This window comes from Lycium barbarum, chromosome 4, assembly GCF_019175385.1.
Source record: "Lycium barbarum isolate Lr01 chromosome 4, ASM1917538v2, whole genome shotgun sequence".
Classification (NCBI taxonomy): Eukaryota; Viridiplantae; Streptophyta; class Magnoliopsida; order Solanales; family Solanaceae; genus Lycium; species Lycium barbarum.
Window position 1 is genome coordinate 138,522,843 of NC_083340.1, and position 19,968 is coordinate 138,542,810.

The 19,968-nt window shown below is 34.8% G+C and overlaps 1 protein-coding gene across 1 annotated transcript; it reads right to left on the reverse strand.

The window, feature by feature from the left end:
• Positions 1–17,143: 17,143 nt before the first annotated feature.
• LOC132636633 (peroxidase 3-like) lies at positions 17,144–19,250 on the reverse strand. The gene is made up of 4 exons (XM_060353590.1): positions 18,928–19,250; positions 18,245–18,442; positions 17,986–18,148; positions 17,144–17,733 (listed from the first exon to the last, which is right to left on the reverse strand). The coding sequence occupies exons 1-4, from the start codon at positions 19,135–19,137 to the stop codon at positions 17,318–17,320; spliced, it is 987 nt and encodes a 328-aa protein (XP_060209573.1). The 5' UTR covers positions 19,138–19,250; the 3' UTR covers positions 17,144–17,317.
• Positions 19,251–19,968: the final 718 nt, after the last annotated feature.

The window sequence follows — 19,968 nt, forward strand, 5'->3', positions numbered from 1 at the left end:
CGCCGTTAAGATTTATAGTTGTTAATTACCATAATCATAATATATGATGTCCAGACTTTATAAGCGGGAGTTATTCCTGAATTTCAAAAATTGTTGGACTAGTTTGCTTCTGCTCAGCTTTACTCACCCATTGCCCGTATGAAATTGTCTTCTTTAAAGATTTTTCAATTACCATTCTCCTTGAAAGTTCATCATGCTTGGCCTTCTATAAATTAGTTACTATTTTATATCTGATAACATATTGGTGATCTTTGCCACTAGATTTGATCATTATATTTCAAAATGGTGTTGAAAACTAGCATTCTGCTTTCTGTTGGAATATTTTTAGTTAATTACACACACACACACAAATATATATATATATATATATATAAGTACTAGTCATATGGCCGCATGTTAACCATTTAATATCTCTTTGGTTTGGTCCAGTAAAGAAATTCCGTGGTAATATATAGTTTTAAGCTACAACATATTTTGGCTTGTTATGCCATTGGTTGAGGGTAAGACGATGGATTCAAGTTCTATCACACCAAGAGGGTAAGACATCGGGTTAGAGTCTTGGTGCACCATGATGATAAAATGTTGGGTTCGAGTCACATCGATTTATCGCCTAAAACGCCTTTATATGGATAAAACGTTGTGTCTAAGTCCTGATGCACTATATTGATGATGCAATGATAACTAAGGCAAATTAATGTGTATTTGATGAAAATTCTTGAAGCCCGTCCCCCTTGATATGCTCTATTCCGTGAGGGGAATGCGGTAGCAGTGCATAATAATTCTAAATTAGAACAAGTGGTTAAACGAATGAACGTGGACGTGACAAATGACAAAATAATGTTAATCATCATTGTGGTAATTATAAAATAAAGAACACTACGGGTTCTCAAAATGATCCTTCAAAAGGGGAAGAAATGTTTGCCCCAATCTGGTATGGAATGTCATTGGGCACGCGGTTGTCGTGCGACCTAACTTGATGAAATTTTTATAAATCCTCCAACAAAGCAAAGGATACAATTTCAAAGTGATGTCGAGGTTGGTCATATAAATATGATAAATTCCCAAGCATGACAATAAGCTTATAATGAAAATTTATGAAGCACATATATATGACTATAGTCCATTCCTTGAAAAGAATATTGTGACTTGTGATGAGCATCGTGAATGCTCGCCCATTTTGAAAGTGAAATGTGAATACATTATGGATAAGGACGTGCTCATGTATAGTTGGATAAATACCACAACTCGCCTCTACGGGAGGTTTGAGATTTTTTTTTTTTTTTTTATATTGGCATAAACGGTCATTGGTCACTTATTTTTAGTACGTCATAAATATTGTGGTATGCCTTATCACAAATTGCTGAAGGGTAATAGCAAGAAATAAATCTTGCCTATAAAGGTTTTGACTATGACCATAATGACAATTACTCCCTAAAAGGAGATGTTCACCATATGGATGGTATTATGAAATATGTGGTAGTATATAATTAATTGGGAGCTCTGGAAAAGCCAATTTGTTACTACCCATAGGGATGAAATTGTTCATAATATTGGCATTGTAGTAAGTCCCAAAAGAAACTTTTTAAGTTTCAAAGGCATTGGCCAAAAATGAATTGTATTGAGACTATAAATTATAGGAAGATTTAATATCTTCATATTACTACAGTCATAGCGGGTAAGAAGTATAAATGTGAAAGGTTACCCTGCTTCCCTCCTGTTTGTACTACACAAACATGAGCATGATGATGGAATCACATGCGATAGTAAACTAGAAGTTTATTGAAATAAGTATCAGTTGGCATGACTGGTTGGACATTCCGGTTCTAATGTTATGCAAAAATAATTGAGAATTTATATATTGAAGAAATAAAAGATTTTCTTCAAGCATTCTCTTGTGCTACTTGTTCTCATGATAAATTGAACATTATACCAGCTAAAGTTGGATTGAATCCCTCAATAGTTCTGGAACATAAAAAGGTGAATATGAGCCCGTTCACCTGCCATGTGGACCGTTTGCTATTATATGGTTTTAATAGATGCATCTATTTTATGGTCAGGCAGATTTGTTTTTGCAAGGTTGTTTGCTCAAATTGGTAAATTAAGAGCATAGTTTCAAATTATGAAATTATGTTGATAATGCTGGTTTATATCCAAGTTGTTTTAGCAGAAATTGCATGCCTCTAATTAGTTGCTAAACAATTGGTTATGAGAATAAATCTCCCAAACAGAGTTTTGGTATGAGATGTGTTATTTAATATGTAGCAGCTTATATGCATCAAGCCGACAAGGTTCCCCTATCACAATTGGTTCAAGGTCAGGAAACAAATAATTCCCATCTAAAAATGTGAATGTGCGGTATATGATTCAATTACTCCACCACAACGCACAGAGATGGGTCCCCAAATAAGTTTGGGGGTGAATGTTAGATTTCCTAACATTAGGGGGAGAGATGATAAGCAGCTGGAAAAATAAATTATATGTAATGAATTATCACTGGTATGATCCTCGTTTAAAAGATAATTCAAGTCAATTGCCAGTCGCATTTGCTGACCAAATTAAATATCATATTCCAGCTACAAATGCTCCTACTAGAATTAAAGTCCTTGAAGGACAGTGTCTATGGCACGCCTGAAGTGTGATAGAACAATCGGTTCCAAAGTTAAAACTCCTTGAAGAAGGAGAGGAGCAAATGATCAAGATGGTCATGATAATGAGGCAGGTGCTTTAAAACAGCACCACGACATAACACTTCATAAAAACCTTGGGAAAGGTTCAGGTACCTGAAAATGATGAAAAATGAAGAGATCTTAATAAGTTATGTCGCATGGGAACCAATGTCAAATGACCATCGACGATATATTTGATATAATGTAACGCTCAACATTGTAAACAGTGACGAGGATCTTGAATTCAAATCTTTCAAAGAATGTGGACAGATATAATAATAAAATACGTAATTCAAGTACATTTTGTTTCACTTGGATAAGTGATGTTTTGGACCTATAGTCCAAGGACCTCAAGGTATAATGCTAGTGGAGTATAAATGGATTCTTGTGCGAAAGGTAAAATGGAAAAAATAAAACCTTAAGATTTAAAGTACAGCTTGTGCCTTTTGTGGCAGAAAAGTTTTCGCAAAAATCCTGGCATTATTGTATGGAGATGTGTTCTCCTGTGGTGGATGTAATGAGGTTTTTGATTAGTCTGGAAATACATTAAAATTTTGATATGCGTATAATGAATTGTTGTCTTTTGGCTATATAGACAACGAAAGAAAATCCGAAGGGATTTAAATTGGTCTGAATCATATGGTTTACGAAAATAAAGCTTCAACAAATCATTATATGAGTTAAAGCGATTCCATTGAGTACCCCGATGATTGTGATGTCGCTAGATATAATAAATATAATTCGACCTATATACTACAAAAGAAATTATTGATATAGATTTTTTTATCCTAACAAATATTATTAAGGTTTATTGGTTATGTAAAATGCAGGGCATTATTTTTATTATTACATGAAGTTTGGTCTTCAAGCAAGTTACTGATTTGCATGTAAGGATACTGAACAATATGATGCTCTACATGGCAGTCAATTATTGAAACTTATTCAAGTCTGTCAAGATAACATCAACTTGTAAAGCAAGTCAGGAATGTATCTAGCTAAAATCAATATCTTATCACATTTTGCAATCATGTGATATGTATTTGGAGATGAAGATTCCAATAATATTATACGAAGCTTGCATAGCTCACTTGAAATAAGGATACATCAAAGGAGATAGAATAAAGCATTTCGTTAGATTTTTTTTCCAGACACGATCTTCAACCGAAGGTGAAATAGACATTCAATAAATTCGCTCTATTGATAATTTTGTGGATCTGTCCATTGAAGCATTACCAACCTCAACATTTGAGAAGCTAAGATACAAAATTGGAATGCGTCGTCTCCGAGACAACAAGTGAAGTTTTGATCAGGGGGAGTAAAATACGCGTTGTACTCTTTTTCCCTTAGCCTAGGTTTTGTACCATTGGGTTTTCCTCGCAAGGTTTTTAATGAGGCAACTATTAATGCGTATTCGCGGATATATGTACTCTTTTCCCTTCACTAGGATTTTTCCCATGTGGTTTTCCTAGTAAGGTTTTAACGAGGCATATTATCTATTAATGGACATCAAAGGGGGAGTATTATAAAATATATGGGTATATGTATGTCCATTCTATATTGTAAGTATATATGGGTATATGTATGTCCATTCTATATTGTAAGTATATATGAGTATATGTATTTCCATCTTATATTACATGAAGTGCAAGAAGTTTTCTCCTATAAATAGGAGAGTGATTTCTTGTATTAAGGATACACCAAAAACAATAAGTGAAATATAAAGTTTCTCCCCTTTCTCTAAAGTTTTTCTTCTTTGCAATTATTTAGTTTTATAACAGCAACAAAATTTTCGTTTCCAATTAGAGATACATTTGTTTCATCATATGTGCTTACCTCTGTTCTAGAATCAATTTTAGTTATAGTTTTAAAAATCGTTTATTTTATGTGCTTTAATTATTACTTTTTATGTTCCGATTTATACGGCATAGTTGGAATTTCGAGATTCAAACTTCTAAATTTTGATCGTGCATCCGAACATAGAAGCTTTAAATTTTTTTGAAATGAAACTTATATATTTGAAAACTGCGTAAAAAATACTATAAATCACAATAATTAACAACTTCAAAAATTTAAAAGGCATATAAACAAATTCCGATAAGAAAACTTGATTGACTCTCGAAATTCTCATAAATTGGACGAAGGGAGTTACTACTCTTATAAAATTATTAAGTAATCCCTTTATATATTACACATGATAAATCTGTCGAGTTCATATGATGAACTTACAATTAGTAATGACTTTAGCATGAATAATTAGAGTAGTGAACGTAGTTTTGTGTTGTTTATTGATTTCAGCTTAAAATCGATGTTTGAATTTATTTATTTATTTTATCTCAAAATGTCTAGAAAAAAAATGAACAAACAAACTTGGTTCCTAGCTTTAGAATTAGTTGAGATGTAACACTCCGTACCTTTAACCTAAGCTTTGACCATGATCCTAGACTTAGAAAACCAAATAAAGAATGTGGGAATTTGAAATTTCCTCTTCAGTTGTAAGATGGTGGTTTACGCCCATGAACAGTGACCGTATTTCAGTATACAACCCGTATTTCAAGTCGTAAACTGGTACTAAAGATTTCTGAACATTCTGAAATTTGGCATTTGGATGTTACATTGTTAAATACGGACCGTATTTCAAAATATGGCCCGTATTTCAAAACCTATTTTGAATTTGGGAAAACTTCCTTGATGAAAGTTGTAGAGCTTTGAAATACCTTTCCAACGGTATATTATGGGGGGTCAAACGGACATCTGTGCAAAGAGTTATGACCATTTTACTGAAGAGACGCAGTGCAGTCCATACAGAATATAGACCGTATTTCAAAATACGGCCAGTCTTTCAAAATACGGCCAGTATTTAACTGGGCGTAAAATTCAATTTTCCAGAACAGTATATATTCGCCCATATCAGTTCAAATCATTATTTTTCATTCCTTCAAGCCCTAGAACGACCTCCTACCCTCTTCTGTCATCAAGAACACCAAGGTAAGCCTACTTTAATTATTCCAAGTCAATCCTAATACATATCCTTGTAATATAAACAAGAAATCATCATTCCTAAACTAGGGTTTTCTAGAAAATCCATCTCAAGGTTCAAGATGTTGGAAATCTTCTTCAAAGTTCAACTCTTTAATTCAAGTTTTGGAGCATTACCAGGTATGTAGAGTTACTATCTACGTGTGGGAATATCATTGTTCTTCCCCACGCCTCATAATCCATAAATTAGGATTCTCTACTAAAACTAGGGTTTCTATACCATGCTCATGATAACCCTAGGTCCATGTCCATGATTATATCATGTATGAATTGTTATAATTCCACCATTGAGTTCTTAATATTTCTTTATGATTATTGAGAATCCGTCCGTAATCCATGAAAACCCATATCTTGTATTCCATGGGTTCTTTATGTTTTTAAATAAAAATGCTTATTTCATGAATATCCTACATGTCTACAAGTTTTCATGCAATTGTATTATATAACTATGTTCATGCCATGACTCAAGATACATGCATGCTAAATACAAGTTATTTCATGAAACCATGTTTACAAGTTATTTTGTGAAATCATGATTACAAGACAAGTACAAGTTAATTCACGAAAATCATGGGCTTCTTAGCCAACTATATCATGTTCATGTTTTTGGGAGTTGCACGAATTACTGAGAAGGCTCAGATATCTTGAAACTACGTAGCCACCGTAGGAAAAGGATCGCTCCGCCCAGTTAGGACGATTCCTTAATTTTACACTGAATGGATCCATCGGGCACGTTACCACCTTATACCCTGGCAAGGTATGGGGGCTCTGCTGGTCCGGCGAGGTACCCGACTCCACGTATCCACGTGGTGATATCATGTTGTCGGTTTATGAAATGCTCTCCCTACTTATCATGTTTTACTTATGTTACATATATATGTACCCATGCTCATGCTCATGTTCATGTCCAGGTTTTCAGTTTCAGTTTTTATCATGTTATTCCATGTCCCATGTTATTTCATTCAGTTGCTTTACATACCAGTACATTCAATGTGTTGACGTCCCATTTCTATTGCCCGGGGGCCTGCATTTCACGATGCAGGTACTGATTTATAGGACGACGCATCTGCTCAGTAGGACAACATTCGTATCAGCTTATTGGTGAGCCCCATCTCATTCGGGGTTTAGTCAACTCTTTATTTTATGATTAGCTATGCATCTAAGGTATGCTGGGGGCCTTGTCCCAGCGGGTATGTGTTATAACCCGTATTTTTGCACATTTGAACGCTTTGAGATAATTGCAACAAGTTAAGGACAAGACTATATTTTGAACTTGTTTGATACATAAGTGGGTTATGAAAATTTTGGGATGTGGAAATATTGGAAATGGCTAAGGGCAAAAATTGGAATTTCGGAAATTAGTTTCATGAATAACAAAAATGAACCATAGGTAATTGGGCTTGGAAAAACTAAAAAAAAAAAAAAAAAAAACAAGAGAGGCCCAATTAGTTGGGGTGGCCGGCCATGGTCCATGAAAAGGACCCAAGCCCAAGTGAATTCATCCATGTGATGAATTAATAAAAGGGAACATTTAGTAGTCATCCAACACTTAGAACATTTAAGAAAACTTAGAAGGAGAAAAACAAAAGAAAAAAGAGCAAAAAAAAAAAAAAAAAAGGCCATTCGGCCATGTCCATGAAATTTTTGCCCCTTGAAATCTTGTCCCAAAAATTATTTTCTTGTGGTATTCCTACTAATTTAAGGGTCCTCTACAACGTGGTGAAGTTGTTTCAGAAGATAGGTTCCTAAAAAAAAATTGAATTGACAATCATGTTGTTGCTACATAATTTAAACTCACGTTGATAGTGTTGTATCCCGTATTTTGAACGTCGGATTATTTGTAAGCTGAGGTGGGGCCCACACATCGAGATTTTTTTTGGAACATCTGAAAAGTTATATGAATCACATATGTGAAGTTAAACACAACTCACGAAGGACCCTTGGGCCAAATCAAAGTAGAAGCCCTCCAAACGAATATTTTTAAGAAAACGTTTTCGGGTGACCTGATTTCGAGGGGCAAAAACGATATTATAAGTTTGGAATTTGGAATAATATCAAGAAATATAAGTTGTAGATAATTGAATTGGCTTTCCAACCATAGGTCGTGGGATCCAAGGTGACGTCTGGACAAGGAGATATGAACGTTTTAAGTCCGGAAGGTCAGTGGGCTAGGCCCAACTCGGGCCCAACCGGGTTAGGCCCATGACCCATGTTATATAAGTGATATTTCAGCACTTCCCTCCTCATTTTCAGAACTGGAACAACCAGAAAATTCTGGAGATAGAGAGAAAAAAAAAGCCTTTGGAGAAGAAAAATCAATTTTGACCAAAATCCGAGCCCCGAATCCCGAAGCCCATGAAGGGAAAAGTGTTGTACGCTGCGTTGTCTTCAATTTGAGTTAAAAATCAACCAAGGAGGGGGGGGGGGGTGATAACGTGGTGGCTGAATTCTTAAGGTATGGATAAGGCTCCTTTTCATTGCTAACAAGTTTATTTAAAGTTTTAACGGATTAGAACGGGAAAAATAGCGATATAAATTCGTCCGTTGGTATTGTGAATTATGGAATGAGATTTGAAAAGAATTTTGGATGAAAATAAATGTAGTTAACTTGTAGAATGTGGAGGATGTTGCTATTGATGTTGTTAGTATTAATTTCGACTTCGTTACGGAAATAAAAATTATGAAATAGTTATATCGCGAATTGGTTGGTTGGAAAATTTGGAAAATAATGTGTGGGCTATTCTATGGAATATTTTGGAGCTGGAAATATTATGAATAATGGTGGGTGTTGTTGTTGATATTGTGGCCGAGTTAAATTCTCGGGTTTTTTGTTTTATTTTTGGCCGAGTTGAATTCTCGGGGATGTTGAATTTATAGGGGAGATGCTGCCCAAATTTCTGTAGACAAGTATAGATTTAAGATTGAATTCCTAAAGGCTTATAATTAATATTTGGTAATTGTGACCAATTGTAGATTTCGGAGGAAACGGGATTTGAGTTTGGACAAGCGTAAAAAGCAAATAAGGTATGTAAAGCCCTACCTTTTCTTTCTTTGGCATGTCTTAGTCATAGTAGGTTATGACACGATCCTCGGGGGAAACTCCATTCCTAGAACTCCGAGCTTAGATTCGGCCCTTAAACATTCAATGTAATTGAATTATGAACCCATGTTTTGTTGAAAAAAAAATATGTTTGAACACTTTTACTTCTAGAAGAGTCTTGCGTCATAAAACGTCCATAACTTCCACAAATAAATTCGGAATGCCCCGAAACTTGTTGCAAATGAATCCATAAAGCCTAAGGTTCGTAACTTATGTACGCCACCTCCGCTTGACCCGAGGTGGGCCCACTTTTCCCTAACCCTTTCCATATGGTTCTATTAGACTTATTTTCGAGCGATATTCAAAGGAAACTTTTGACTATTATTCCGATTATCATCGAAAATTGTTTTAACTATTCTATGGAGACCTATGATATATTTTGACATGTACAAACGAACTCAGAATTTTTGTTTTGACATAATTCGTTGTATCATCCGAAAGGTACGTATTATGACTACCGTTTGATTTCTTTTCTAAATGGCCTATCGTTCGGATTACTTTGTCGAGTCTTTTCAAATGTTTTATGATGCATATAGTTTCCCACTACTCTACTCGTGGATGCCTCAATGCTTCCTTCACTGAGCCCGGGCCAGGATATGTTATCACGCGTATTCCACTGCATTGTTCGCCGTGCCTCGATGTGAGGGGGCATGTATATCTGTACATGGGTTGTGGAGTATGCTGTGCCATGTACATATATTCTGATATGTTACGATATGATATGATATGGCCATCTGATATGTGCACATTCTGATATGATATGATATGTTACAGAGCTATTCCCTACTCTGGAGTATGATGTGTTGTAGCGCCAGTGACGGGGTGGCGACCACGTTCTGTTCACCGAGTCCCATAATGGGGCCGGATATGGCATATGTTTTGACATGCATTATCTATGTTATATGAGTAAGCATTTCTGATATTCTGATTATTGCACTCATTTTCTGTACTTCCTGTTCCGGTTATGATTCTGTTTATTATACTTCATGCTTTACATACTCAGTACATATTCCGTACTGACCCCCTTTTCTTCGGGGGCTGCGTTTCATGCCGCGCAGGTACACCCAGATGATGTGGAGTTATTATAGAGGATGTTCCGGCAGAGTTGGCAAGCTCTATTTGTTCCTGGGGTGCCACCGAGTCAGAGTTTGTATGTGTGCTTCTTCTGGATTGATGTTAGAGACTTTGCAGACAGAGTCGTGGGTATAGTATGTCAGTTGTGTAAGCGGCTTCGTCAGCCGATATGCCATCCTGTCTTATGCATTAAATTATATATGATCACAGATTCTGTTTGATTTGGAAAATATCGAAAAGAATATTTTGAGAAGTTATTATGTATTTATCTTTATTTGATTTTAAAAGTCTAACAAGATTTTGTGTGTCCCGAAGGTCTGTGGGTTCGCTCGGCTCCGGATGTGGGGCCGGGTGCCCATCACACCCTAGTGGAATTAGGGTGTGACAGTATGTTTTCCATGTTCAGACTTATGTTAGAGGTTTCATAGACTAGACAAGTCAGTTATGTTAGGTCACACTTTCAGAGTCGTATAGCCATTCTGTCTCATTCATGTTATAGTCCGCTCATATTATGCCTCATGATGATTCAGCAAGCCATGTGGTTCGCTCGGTCACATGCAGCAAGGCACCGAGTGCCGTGTTACGTCCAGGCCATGGTTCGGGGCGTGACATGAGAGATAATTTAATAGAAGTAAAAATACCCAAAGCGATAAAGGAAAATAGAGAAGAAAACTTGTAGACAAAATGATTAGCTTCGTGAGTACACTTTTGCTTAGTGCCGTATCGTTTCAATTATTCTTGATTACCAAAATATATTTCTACGATAATTAAGTTGGTTAGGCAATACTGGTTTAGTTCAGAAAAAAATAAGTGAAATTAATCCTGCATATAGTAAAGCTCAAGTCGAATTATTGAAGATTATATTCTTAAAAACTTTTAGTAAAACAAAAAGAATTTTTTCTATAGCCTACATTTGCATTTGTTCGAAATAAAATGAAAAAACTCTAAAATAAGAAAAATGTTCATTTTAACTCCCAAATACTTTTGTACGATTAAGTTTTAGGAGTTTGTAGAAAACTACTCTTTTAACAACTTAATGCCACAAAGAATGGACCAAAAAATAATAATTAACAATTTAACTTTTAATGTCAGTTTGGACTCGGGCTTAGCACGGGCCAAATTTCACTAGTAGCCCTAATAAAGGAAAAATATTGTTATGTACTTAAACAAATGATAGAAAAATAGACAAAGAAATTAAAACTTAGTAAGAATTGAGCGGGTTGAGTTATGACCCGTTTCTTAGCCTATTTCTACTCAAGTAATTTTGGGCTGGTCAATGCCCATTTATCAACATAGCACATTTTGATCAGTTTAAATTCAACCCAACCCTCCCATTTTACACCCCTAGCTGAAAATATGGTGAAAAAATTAATTGCTAGGAGGTGTCTGTTACTCAAAGAAACTTTGTTTTAAAGATTATTGCTTGTAGGCACATGTTTTCAGGGTGCTCCCATCTTCTTCTTTAAGTATTTTAAATTTGAAGTCATCTACGAGTACCCACACGAGAGGAGAGAGACTTAACAAGACCTGAAGTCTAACTTTCTATGATTTACAATAAGTTTTTAATAAGTGTATGTATCGTCTTCGGAGTAATTATATTATTTCGTATTATTATTTGTTACTCGGAGACAACTGACCCTATCAATCGAGATTTTAGTTATTTTACCGCATACGGTCATAAAGAGAATACGCTTCTTACCAGTTTTAAGGATATCTAGATGATCACGGCTTGAATCCGAAACTTTTAACTAAGAATTCATTCATTCTATATACCACGCCTGATGGTGCTTCAATTTGTTAATACTTGTGACATCCAACTAAAGCCACTTAATTTTAGCTCAACGGTAAAAATGTATGCTTTTGGCGATCCATTCTCCTAAGTTTCATGGATCTTTAACGTATATAATTATAGACTACAAGATTAAATTAAATTTTGCCTTTTCTAATTGTTGTTCCACTTTTTGACTTTGTTTAAATATGGTTATACATGAAATTAATGAAGAGAAAAACAAATAAAGAAGGCCAAAAGTTGGACAAAACTACATTCTATATATGTATTGCAATTATAAAACGGCAAAGGTTCAAATATGCCCCTAATTTGCGAAATTGTACACATTTGCCGTCGTTAAAAGGTTGGTGCAAAGATGCTCCTAACGTTTTATTTTGGCCATACATGCCCTTGAGTTAACGGAAAACATTGGAGGGCATATTTGTTCAGTTTCACAAACGTTAGGGGTATATTTGAGCCTTTGAAATTCCTGAATATTATGGCACAAAAAATCATTGCATTCCAAAACATAAAAAAACATTTGTAATTACAATCCATCCACCATTGCATTACATCAAAATTATACAACTAAAAGAGCAGATGCAATTACAACTATCTTTTAAAGACTGTTTTCACAAACAAGAGCACCATTTTTCCTTTTGAACATTTTTTTTTTTTTACTAATGATAATACCATTTTATTTTTCAATTTGTCGATGATGTCACACATCGTATTGGGGAAGGGTGGATGAAATGGAGGCTTGCTTCCAGAGTGCTATGTGACAAGAAGGTGCCACCAAAACTTAAGGGCAAGTTCTACAAAGTGGTGGTTAGACCGACTATGCTGTATGGGGCGGAGTGTTGGCCAGTTAAGATCTCTCACGTTCAAAAGATGAAAGTTGCCGAGATGAGAATGTTGAGATGGATGTGTGACCACACCAGGAGTGACAGGATTAGGAATGAGGATATTCGGGATAAGGTGGGGGTGGCCTCGGTGGAAGACAAGATGCGAGAAGCGAGATTGAGATGGTTTGGGCATGTGAAGAGGAGAGACACAGATGCCCCAGTGCGGAGGTGTGAGAGGTTGGCCATGGATGGTTTCAGACGAGGTAGGGGTAGGCCGAAGAAGTATTGGGGAGAGGTAATTAGACACGACATGGAGCAATTACAGCTTACCGAGGACATGACCTTAGATAGGAGGGTTTGGAGGACCCAAATTAGGGTAGAAGGCTAGTAGATAGTCTCGTTATCCGTTCTTATTAGTAGTCGCATTATTGCAATATAATTTCTTGTGCTCCGATTTCTGCTATTATCTTTTATTATCTGTTATTTCCTGTGCTTTGGTTATCCTGTGTCATCTGCTCCGATTTCTGCTATTATCTGTTATTTCCTGTGCTCTGATTATCCTGTGTTATCTGTGTCGCTTGCATTATTTCTTTTCCACATCGCTTTAAATCTCTTATCTGAATCTCTTAACCTTATCTGACTTCTTTTTATGCTTTTATTGAGCTGAGGGTCTTTCGGAAACAGCCGTCCTACCTTGGTAGGAGTCAGGTCTGCGTACACTCTACCCTCCCCAGACCCCACGATGTGGGATTTCACTGGGTTGTTGTTGTTGTTGATGATGATGATCTGGATAGTTCTATCTGGATATTTTTTGTCTTCTCAGTCCCAATATCTACACAATAATGGATGCAACAATTACAGCAATAAAACATAAACATAAAAAAGGAGATAACTTACATTAGACTTATGACACATGAAAAAATGTCTCCCGCAGTGCTCAAAATTTTGATAATAATAATAGAAAGAGAATCACATTTTAAGCATTTATACGGTTTCTTAAATAACATTCAATGTGGTTTGGCCCTTTTGTGAATTTCACACATAACCAAAATTTAGTAGAATTATTTGAAGTCCATAAGTGAGATGGAGTGCAGTAACTCCACGTCCACATACCCTTCCACAACTCCACATCCACAAACCCTTCCACAGCTATTTGAAGAACTCGAAGCTTCCGACATTTCATAAACAAGTGAAAGAATAAGAGTGAAAAGTGAGGGGTTGTACGATAAGTGTGGAGTTTCAAAATGCAATTGCAATAAATCATTGGCTAGCATAAAGTGCACTACAAAAAAATTTGAGAACTATTTGTGCCATAATATTCAGAAATTTCAAAGGCTCAAATATGCCTCTAATGTTTGCGAAACTGAACAAATATGCCCTCCAAGATTTTCTGTTAACTCAAGGGTGTATGGCCATAAAAAAAACGTTAGGGGCATTTTTGCACCAACCTTTTAACGACGGGCAAATGTGTACAATTTTGCAAAGATTAAGGGCATATTTGAACTTTAACCGATTATAAAACAAACATTTTTCATTCTGGAACTTGTTCCTTGATTTGTAGAAAAAAGAAAAAAAAAAGATAATATGCATGGCAATTTTGACATGTCCGAAAAGAAAATGAAGAAAAGTTTGATCAACTTCGCAGAAATCATACTAGAAAATAGGGTTGTGCAAAGGAAACCGATAAACCGCACCAAACCGGAAAAAAAACCCCGACTAGGGGTTTGGTTTTTGTGTTGGAAAAAAAACCCGATCATAATAGGTTTGATTTGGTTTTGATTAAAAAAAGTCAAACCGAAACCAAACTGACCCGATTATATATATACACTACTTTTAAATTATTTTATACATAAAAATATTTATTAGAATGTAACTTATAAATATTTTCTTTAAATTTTTTCATGATTTTTGTATTTTTACATTCAGGTTTGGACTTAATTTGTGAAATGGTCCATAAGTTTTGAAGCCCATATAAGTAATAGACTAGATGATCTTAGAGTATTACTCCATCAACTCTAATGCAGTTTGTAGTTTTGCCATATTCTGTTTTGTCTCTAATTCTATTGGAAGCGGTTGGATTTAAGTATTGAATTTCTTTGGTTGGATTTAAGTGTTGAATTTCTTTGGCGATCGTTTCCTTGTTGAGGTTATTTTTTAGCAATTACCCTTGCCATATCTTTTAGAAATTACCCTTGGATTTAAGTTGTGAAATTGGTGGCAAGCAGAATCATACCAACTTTTTTTTAAAAAAAAATGGAGAAGCTTACCAACTTGATCCCATGGTTTCCTTTATGTCCAGTGATATGAATGTGGTTTTGTGTTAATCAGTAAGTTTCAAAAGGGGTTGGTTATACATCCCTGAGAAAGTGTTGTCATTCAAAAGTTGCTGAAGAATTCCCATAATACATGATTATCTTTTAACAATAGCTATTTTTAAGAGCTGTTATGCTATTTTCCTTTGGATGTATTCTCTCAAAAACCTTATTGCAAGGAACTGATGTGTATAACTTAGATTTTGTTAGGTTTATTGTAAGATGAGTCACATCGAACCACAAAAAATCGAGAAACTCGAAAAACCCAAGCAACATGAAAAAAATCGAGGGAACCTAAGGTTGGAAAACTCGACTTTTATTTGTTTGGTTTGGTTTATAAATTTAAATACCCGATACGATTGGTTTGGTTTGATATTTGAAAAATCCGAATCAACCCAGTCTATGTACACCCCTACTAGAAAATTATCATATGTGTCAAAAAGTTACAACTAATATTTAAAAAAATTCATTATTTTATTGTATGGTCATGAATAAAGGTGTCAAATGGGTGGGTTGGGCTGAATTTGGGTGGGTCAAAATGGATTAAGTTAATAAATGCGTGGATTATTGACCCGCCCAAAAGTTCTTGGGCTGAAATGGGCTAAAATACGGGTCATAACTCAACCTGGCCAATTCTTACTAAATTTTAATTGCTTTATTTCTTCTTTTATAAATTTTTAGTACCTTGTGTGTGTGTTTTTTTTTTTTTTTTAAAACATTATAAAATACTCCATCTGTTTCAATTTGTTTGAGCCTATTTTCTTTTTAATCCGTGCCAAAATAAATGACCTCTTTCCTAATTTGGAAACAAATTCACTTTATGAATGATTTACAGCCACACAAATTTTTAAGGCTTATTTTGAACCACAAGTTTTAAAAGTCTTTCCTCTTTCTTAAATGTCGTGTCCAGTCAAATAGGTTCATATAAATTGAAACGGAGGGAGTATCAAATAAGAAAAACATGAGAATCACCATTGATGGTGACTGCCTCTAGATGCCATCTCTTTTCACGAAGTACCACTATTGCGTTCGATGAAGAATTTTGCCAAACAGCTCCTGAAAATTCTTCTACGCAAATCAAAGCAAAGTAAAAGGATGCTTTTCGACTCCGCTAACGGTTGGGTATGAAGGGTTGCATAGGTTGTTTGTATAAGTTATTTAAATGGTAGCAACTCTTCCCTCTTCTTTTTCACACACTAGTTAGCTACGCATGGGAGGTTAGAGACTAGAGTGAGGCTGGTCAGGATGGGGATTTTCCAAGATGACTTATGTTCCCTCTGTGGGAATTGTCCGGAAACTATAGAGCACTTATACTTTGAATGCGCATTCTCAAGAACATGTCTTGGGAAGGTATTTCAGTGGCTAAAGATCAAACATAGTAACACAGAGTTGACAGGGTTGTGGAAGATAATGGCAAGATGGGCAAGGGGAAAGATCAATCGACGAGTTATTTGGGCAGTGCTGGTTGCTCTAGTTTACCAGATTTGGATGGCCAGGAATGAGGCATGTTGGAATCAAGTTGTGCCAAGCCAAGTCCTCTGTTGGTGCTCAAGCAAATCCAGGGGTAGTGCAAAGTGATTTTTTTTGATATATTACATATATAGGAAAACAAGATGCAAAGATAGAAAATGGATAAGTAGCAATGTACAGGAAGGTAGGAGTAGATAGGTGGTCGGAGTTTTGTTTTGGTTTGGTTTTGACATAGACTTATTTGGTGTTGCTTGTTTTGACTTTTGAGGTGATAAATAAAATGTGTTCGTTCGATCAGGAAAAAAAAAAAAAACTCTTCCCTCTTCAAAAAACCATATGAGGTGTTGGTTTCTCTTAGGCGTTAGCTCTTTTTGTTTTTAATTAAATAGGGTAGTTATGTTAATAAGAAGGGTTAAATAGGATATTTAGGTTCTTAAAATGTTGTTTTGGTAATTTAACTTTTAGTTTGAGATTCTCATTTTTAATATAAGAAAATATAGATATACTCATAATATAAAATATGTTAACTTATTGCAGCAACTAACCTGCATTATTTTTTTAAATTATTAATTAATCCTATTATTATGGACGTTTCTATAGGCTATCTTTCAGTTGACCTGATAGTTCAATACAATTATTACTTCCTTTTTACTATACGGTGTGATATTTTATCCATCTTTTTTACTTCCTTACTTTTCCTTTTCTTTCCTCCCTTTTAACTTTCACAAATTGAAGACAAGAGGTTGTAAAGATACTACCTCAGCTGGAAAAGATTCCTACGTACCTACTACAGTTTGATACAACAAGCTGTCATTAATTAGTTCCTAAATCTTATTCCAACAAAACCATCAAGCTGAAACAATAATAGGAAATAGATACAAAAGAACAAATATAATACATGTGCCTCAAATAGGGAATACAGACAAAAAGAACATGTAATACATGTAACTCAAATACATCTAACTCAAATAATTCACACAACAGACATAAAAACAAAACACAAAATCATAGAAAATTGGTACCAAGGGAAAGAGTTCTTTTAGTTATTAATTCACCATTGCACATTGCTTCCTAATTTCGCCATTAGAACCGGTCTTAACTTCAATTTTGCCCATTTTCTCCATGGCCTTAGCAAATTCAGCATAAAACTCTTCCAGTGAACCTTTTACTAGTTGATCGATAAATGACTTTGTTGTAGAACTTGTTAATAAGGCAGCATCGGATTGGAAGAGGCCTCTCCTTTTGAGCAAGAGCTTGAAGTAACTAAGATCAAATGTCCTGAAACTACCGGGATCCATCTCAACTATGGTGGTGTTATCATTGAGAGATTTGCATTTTCTGGCTTTAAGATTTGTGGCGTACTCGCTGTCTAGAGATGGATCTTGGGTGCCAAAAGTCCCGGTGAAATTATACAGACGTGTTGAAAATGATGGACAATGAGAAATTCCAATGGTGTGAGCACCTGAAATAAATGGACCTTGGTACTTAAATTCAAAAATATTACAACCTTTACATATTTATAGTACTCTAAATGGATATGTGAATATTAATTTCAGGTATGGTCACGGAATTTATCTGCTGTAATAGATACTAATTAAACTTTACTCATAATAACAGTAAAGTCACTACCACAATAACAATAATAATAATTTTGTAAGTTTACTATTGCAGTGAGAAAAGTTCGATAAGTAATTAACCCTGTATTTTGACTTACCAGACAATAGGACTAAGTCATTTAGATCAAGACCCTTCTTGGCAAAAGATGACTGGAGTCTAGTGAAGTTACTAGTTGGAGCTGGAATATCTGATAAGGCTTCTGATGCATTTGATATTCTTCCATCTCTTCTACCAGTTGGCACATTCCAGAAAGGACCTCCCTATTACATATGCCAAGAAACATAAACAATGAGAAACAAAATATGGTTGAAATAGAGAATTTATTTGTTCAATTAACTTTTTTATTTCTTGCTTACAGTGACTACTACAGAGTCTCTAGCAACCAAAGCAACAATATCAGCACAAGAGACAACTCCAGGGCATTCTGCTTCAACTATTTTCTTCACACCATCTATGAAGGAAAATCCTCTCAGTGTTTGATTTGGAATTGCCACTTTTTCAGTTTGATTTCCTGTACTTGAAGTTGAATTCAAGAGCACAGAAGCATCACAACCCTGCCGATAGAAAAAGAGAAGAACACAAAAGGTGCTGTCAATAATGCAATATAGCAAATGAGTCACTGCTTGAATGAGAAACTAGGTACCATATATATAGAGTTTAACTTTTATAGACCCGATGTGCAATATTTTTTTTACACTGTCAAATTATCTAAACGATAACTACAGGTTAACCGTTCGTAAGAAGTGAAATTAGTAATTTAAAAATAAGGAAGGTTAACATATTTTTCCCTTGTCCCAAAATTAAATTTGGATATTCAAAATAATACAAAAAGTACAAGTTGCAATTCTTTTCATGGTTAATATGATGAAAAAAAATACTCATGGTCAATATGACGAAAAAAATACACTTTCAAAAATTGGTCAAAGTTCACTTAGTTTGAATCTCTAGAAACCCAAAAAAAAAAAAAAAAGGAGAGAGAGACTGAGGGAGTAGTATATAAATATCTTTTGCACAATTGAATCCATATTTATATACTTACCCTGACAAAACAATCATGGAAATGCATTCTCAATAAAGCAGCTGCAAGAGATGGAGCATTTGGAATGTGCTTTTGAACGTAGTCTTGAATCATCTTTTCTGCTTTCGGGCAGCTCTTGCTATAGAAATTTTGCTGTAATTGGGCATGGCTAGAACTAAAAATTCCTAGAAAAATCAATACTAGAAAACCCAAATTGCTAAATGTAGCCATTTTACAATGCTACTTAATTCTCAAAAGTGATGATCACTTGTCTTTGTTATGTTGTGTTTCTCTCCACCAACAGCATCAGGGAAAATTTATAGGCCAATTTGCGTCTTAGATCTAACTAGCATGTGCCAATTTTAATAGTATTAATCTTTTTTCTTTTTTTTTTTTTTTAGTTTTTTATAGCATTAGAAAAATGATTAGTTATTGTCTCCGTAACTTATTGTTCTTGTTCAGTCAGATCATGTCATAATCACGATGACTCTTACCTTCCCAATTTTTCCTTCTTTAATTTTTGTTTTTTAACAGATAACGACTCTTAGTTGGATTTAACTTAAAGATAACCCGATGCAAATTAAAAGGAAAAGAATTCAAATTTAGTATTGGTCAGATTTCTAGCTAACATGGTAACTAAGGAAATAATACTTTGTTGTCTACTTGTCTTCCTTTGTCAAAGAAAATTTGAATTCAACTTATATATTTCGATAGTGTAAAGAATTTTTATATTATTAGGTCACTTTTATTTATTGTAATAGGTAATCTATCTTGCTTTCAAGATTACAATCCTACTGTTTTTAAAAGGTTTATTGTACATATTATTCAGGTGATTGATTAAATTGTATAAAAACTTCTTTACAATGGTGGCCGTGTATATAAGTTAATCAATTAAACGCATTTTACCCTTATACATTTTTTTTTCTTCAATTCACCCTCTCCTCGAGGGCTCTATTTTATTCATATCTCCAAAATACATCACAGAGGAGAAAATCTCCCTGTACCTATCTTTGTATGGACAGTCCCCATACTATGTTTGATAGGTTTTCCTTTAAGCTTACA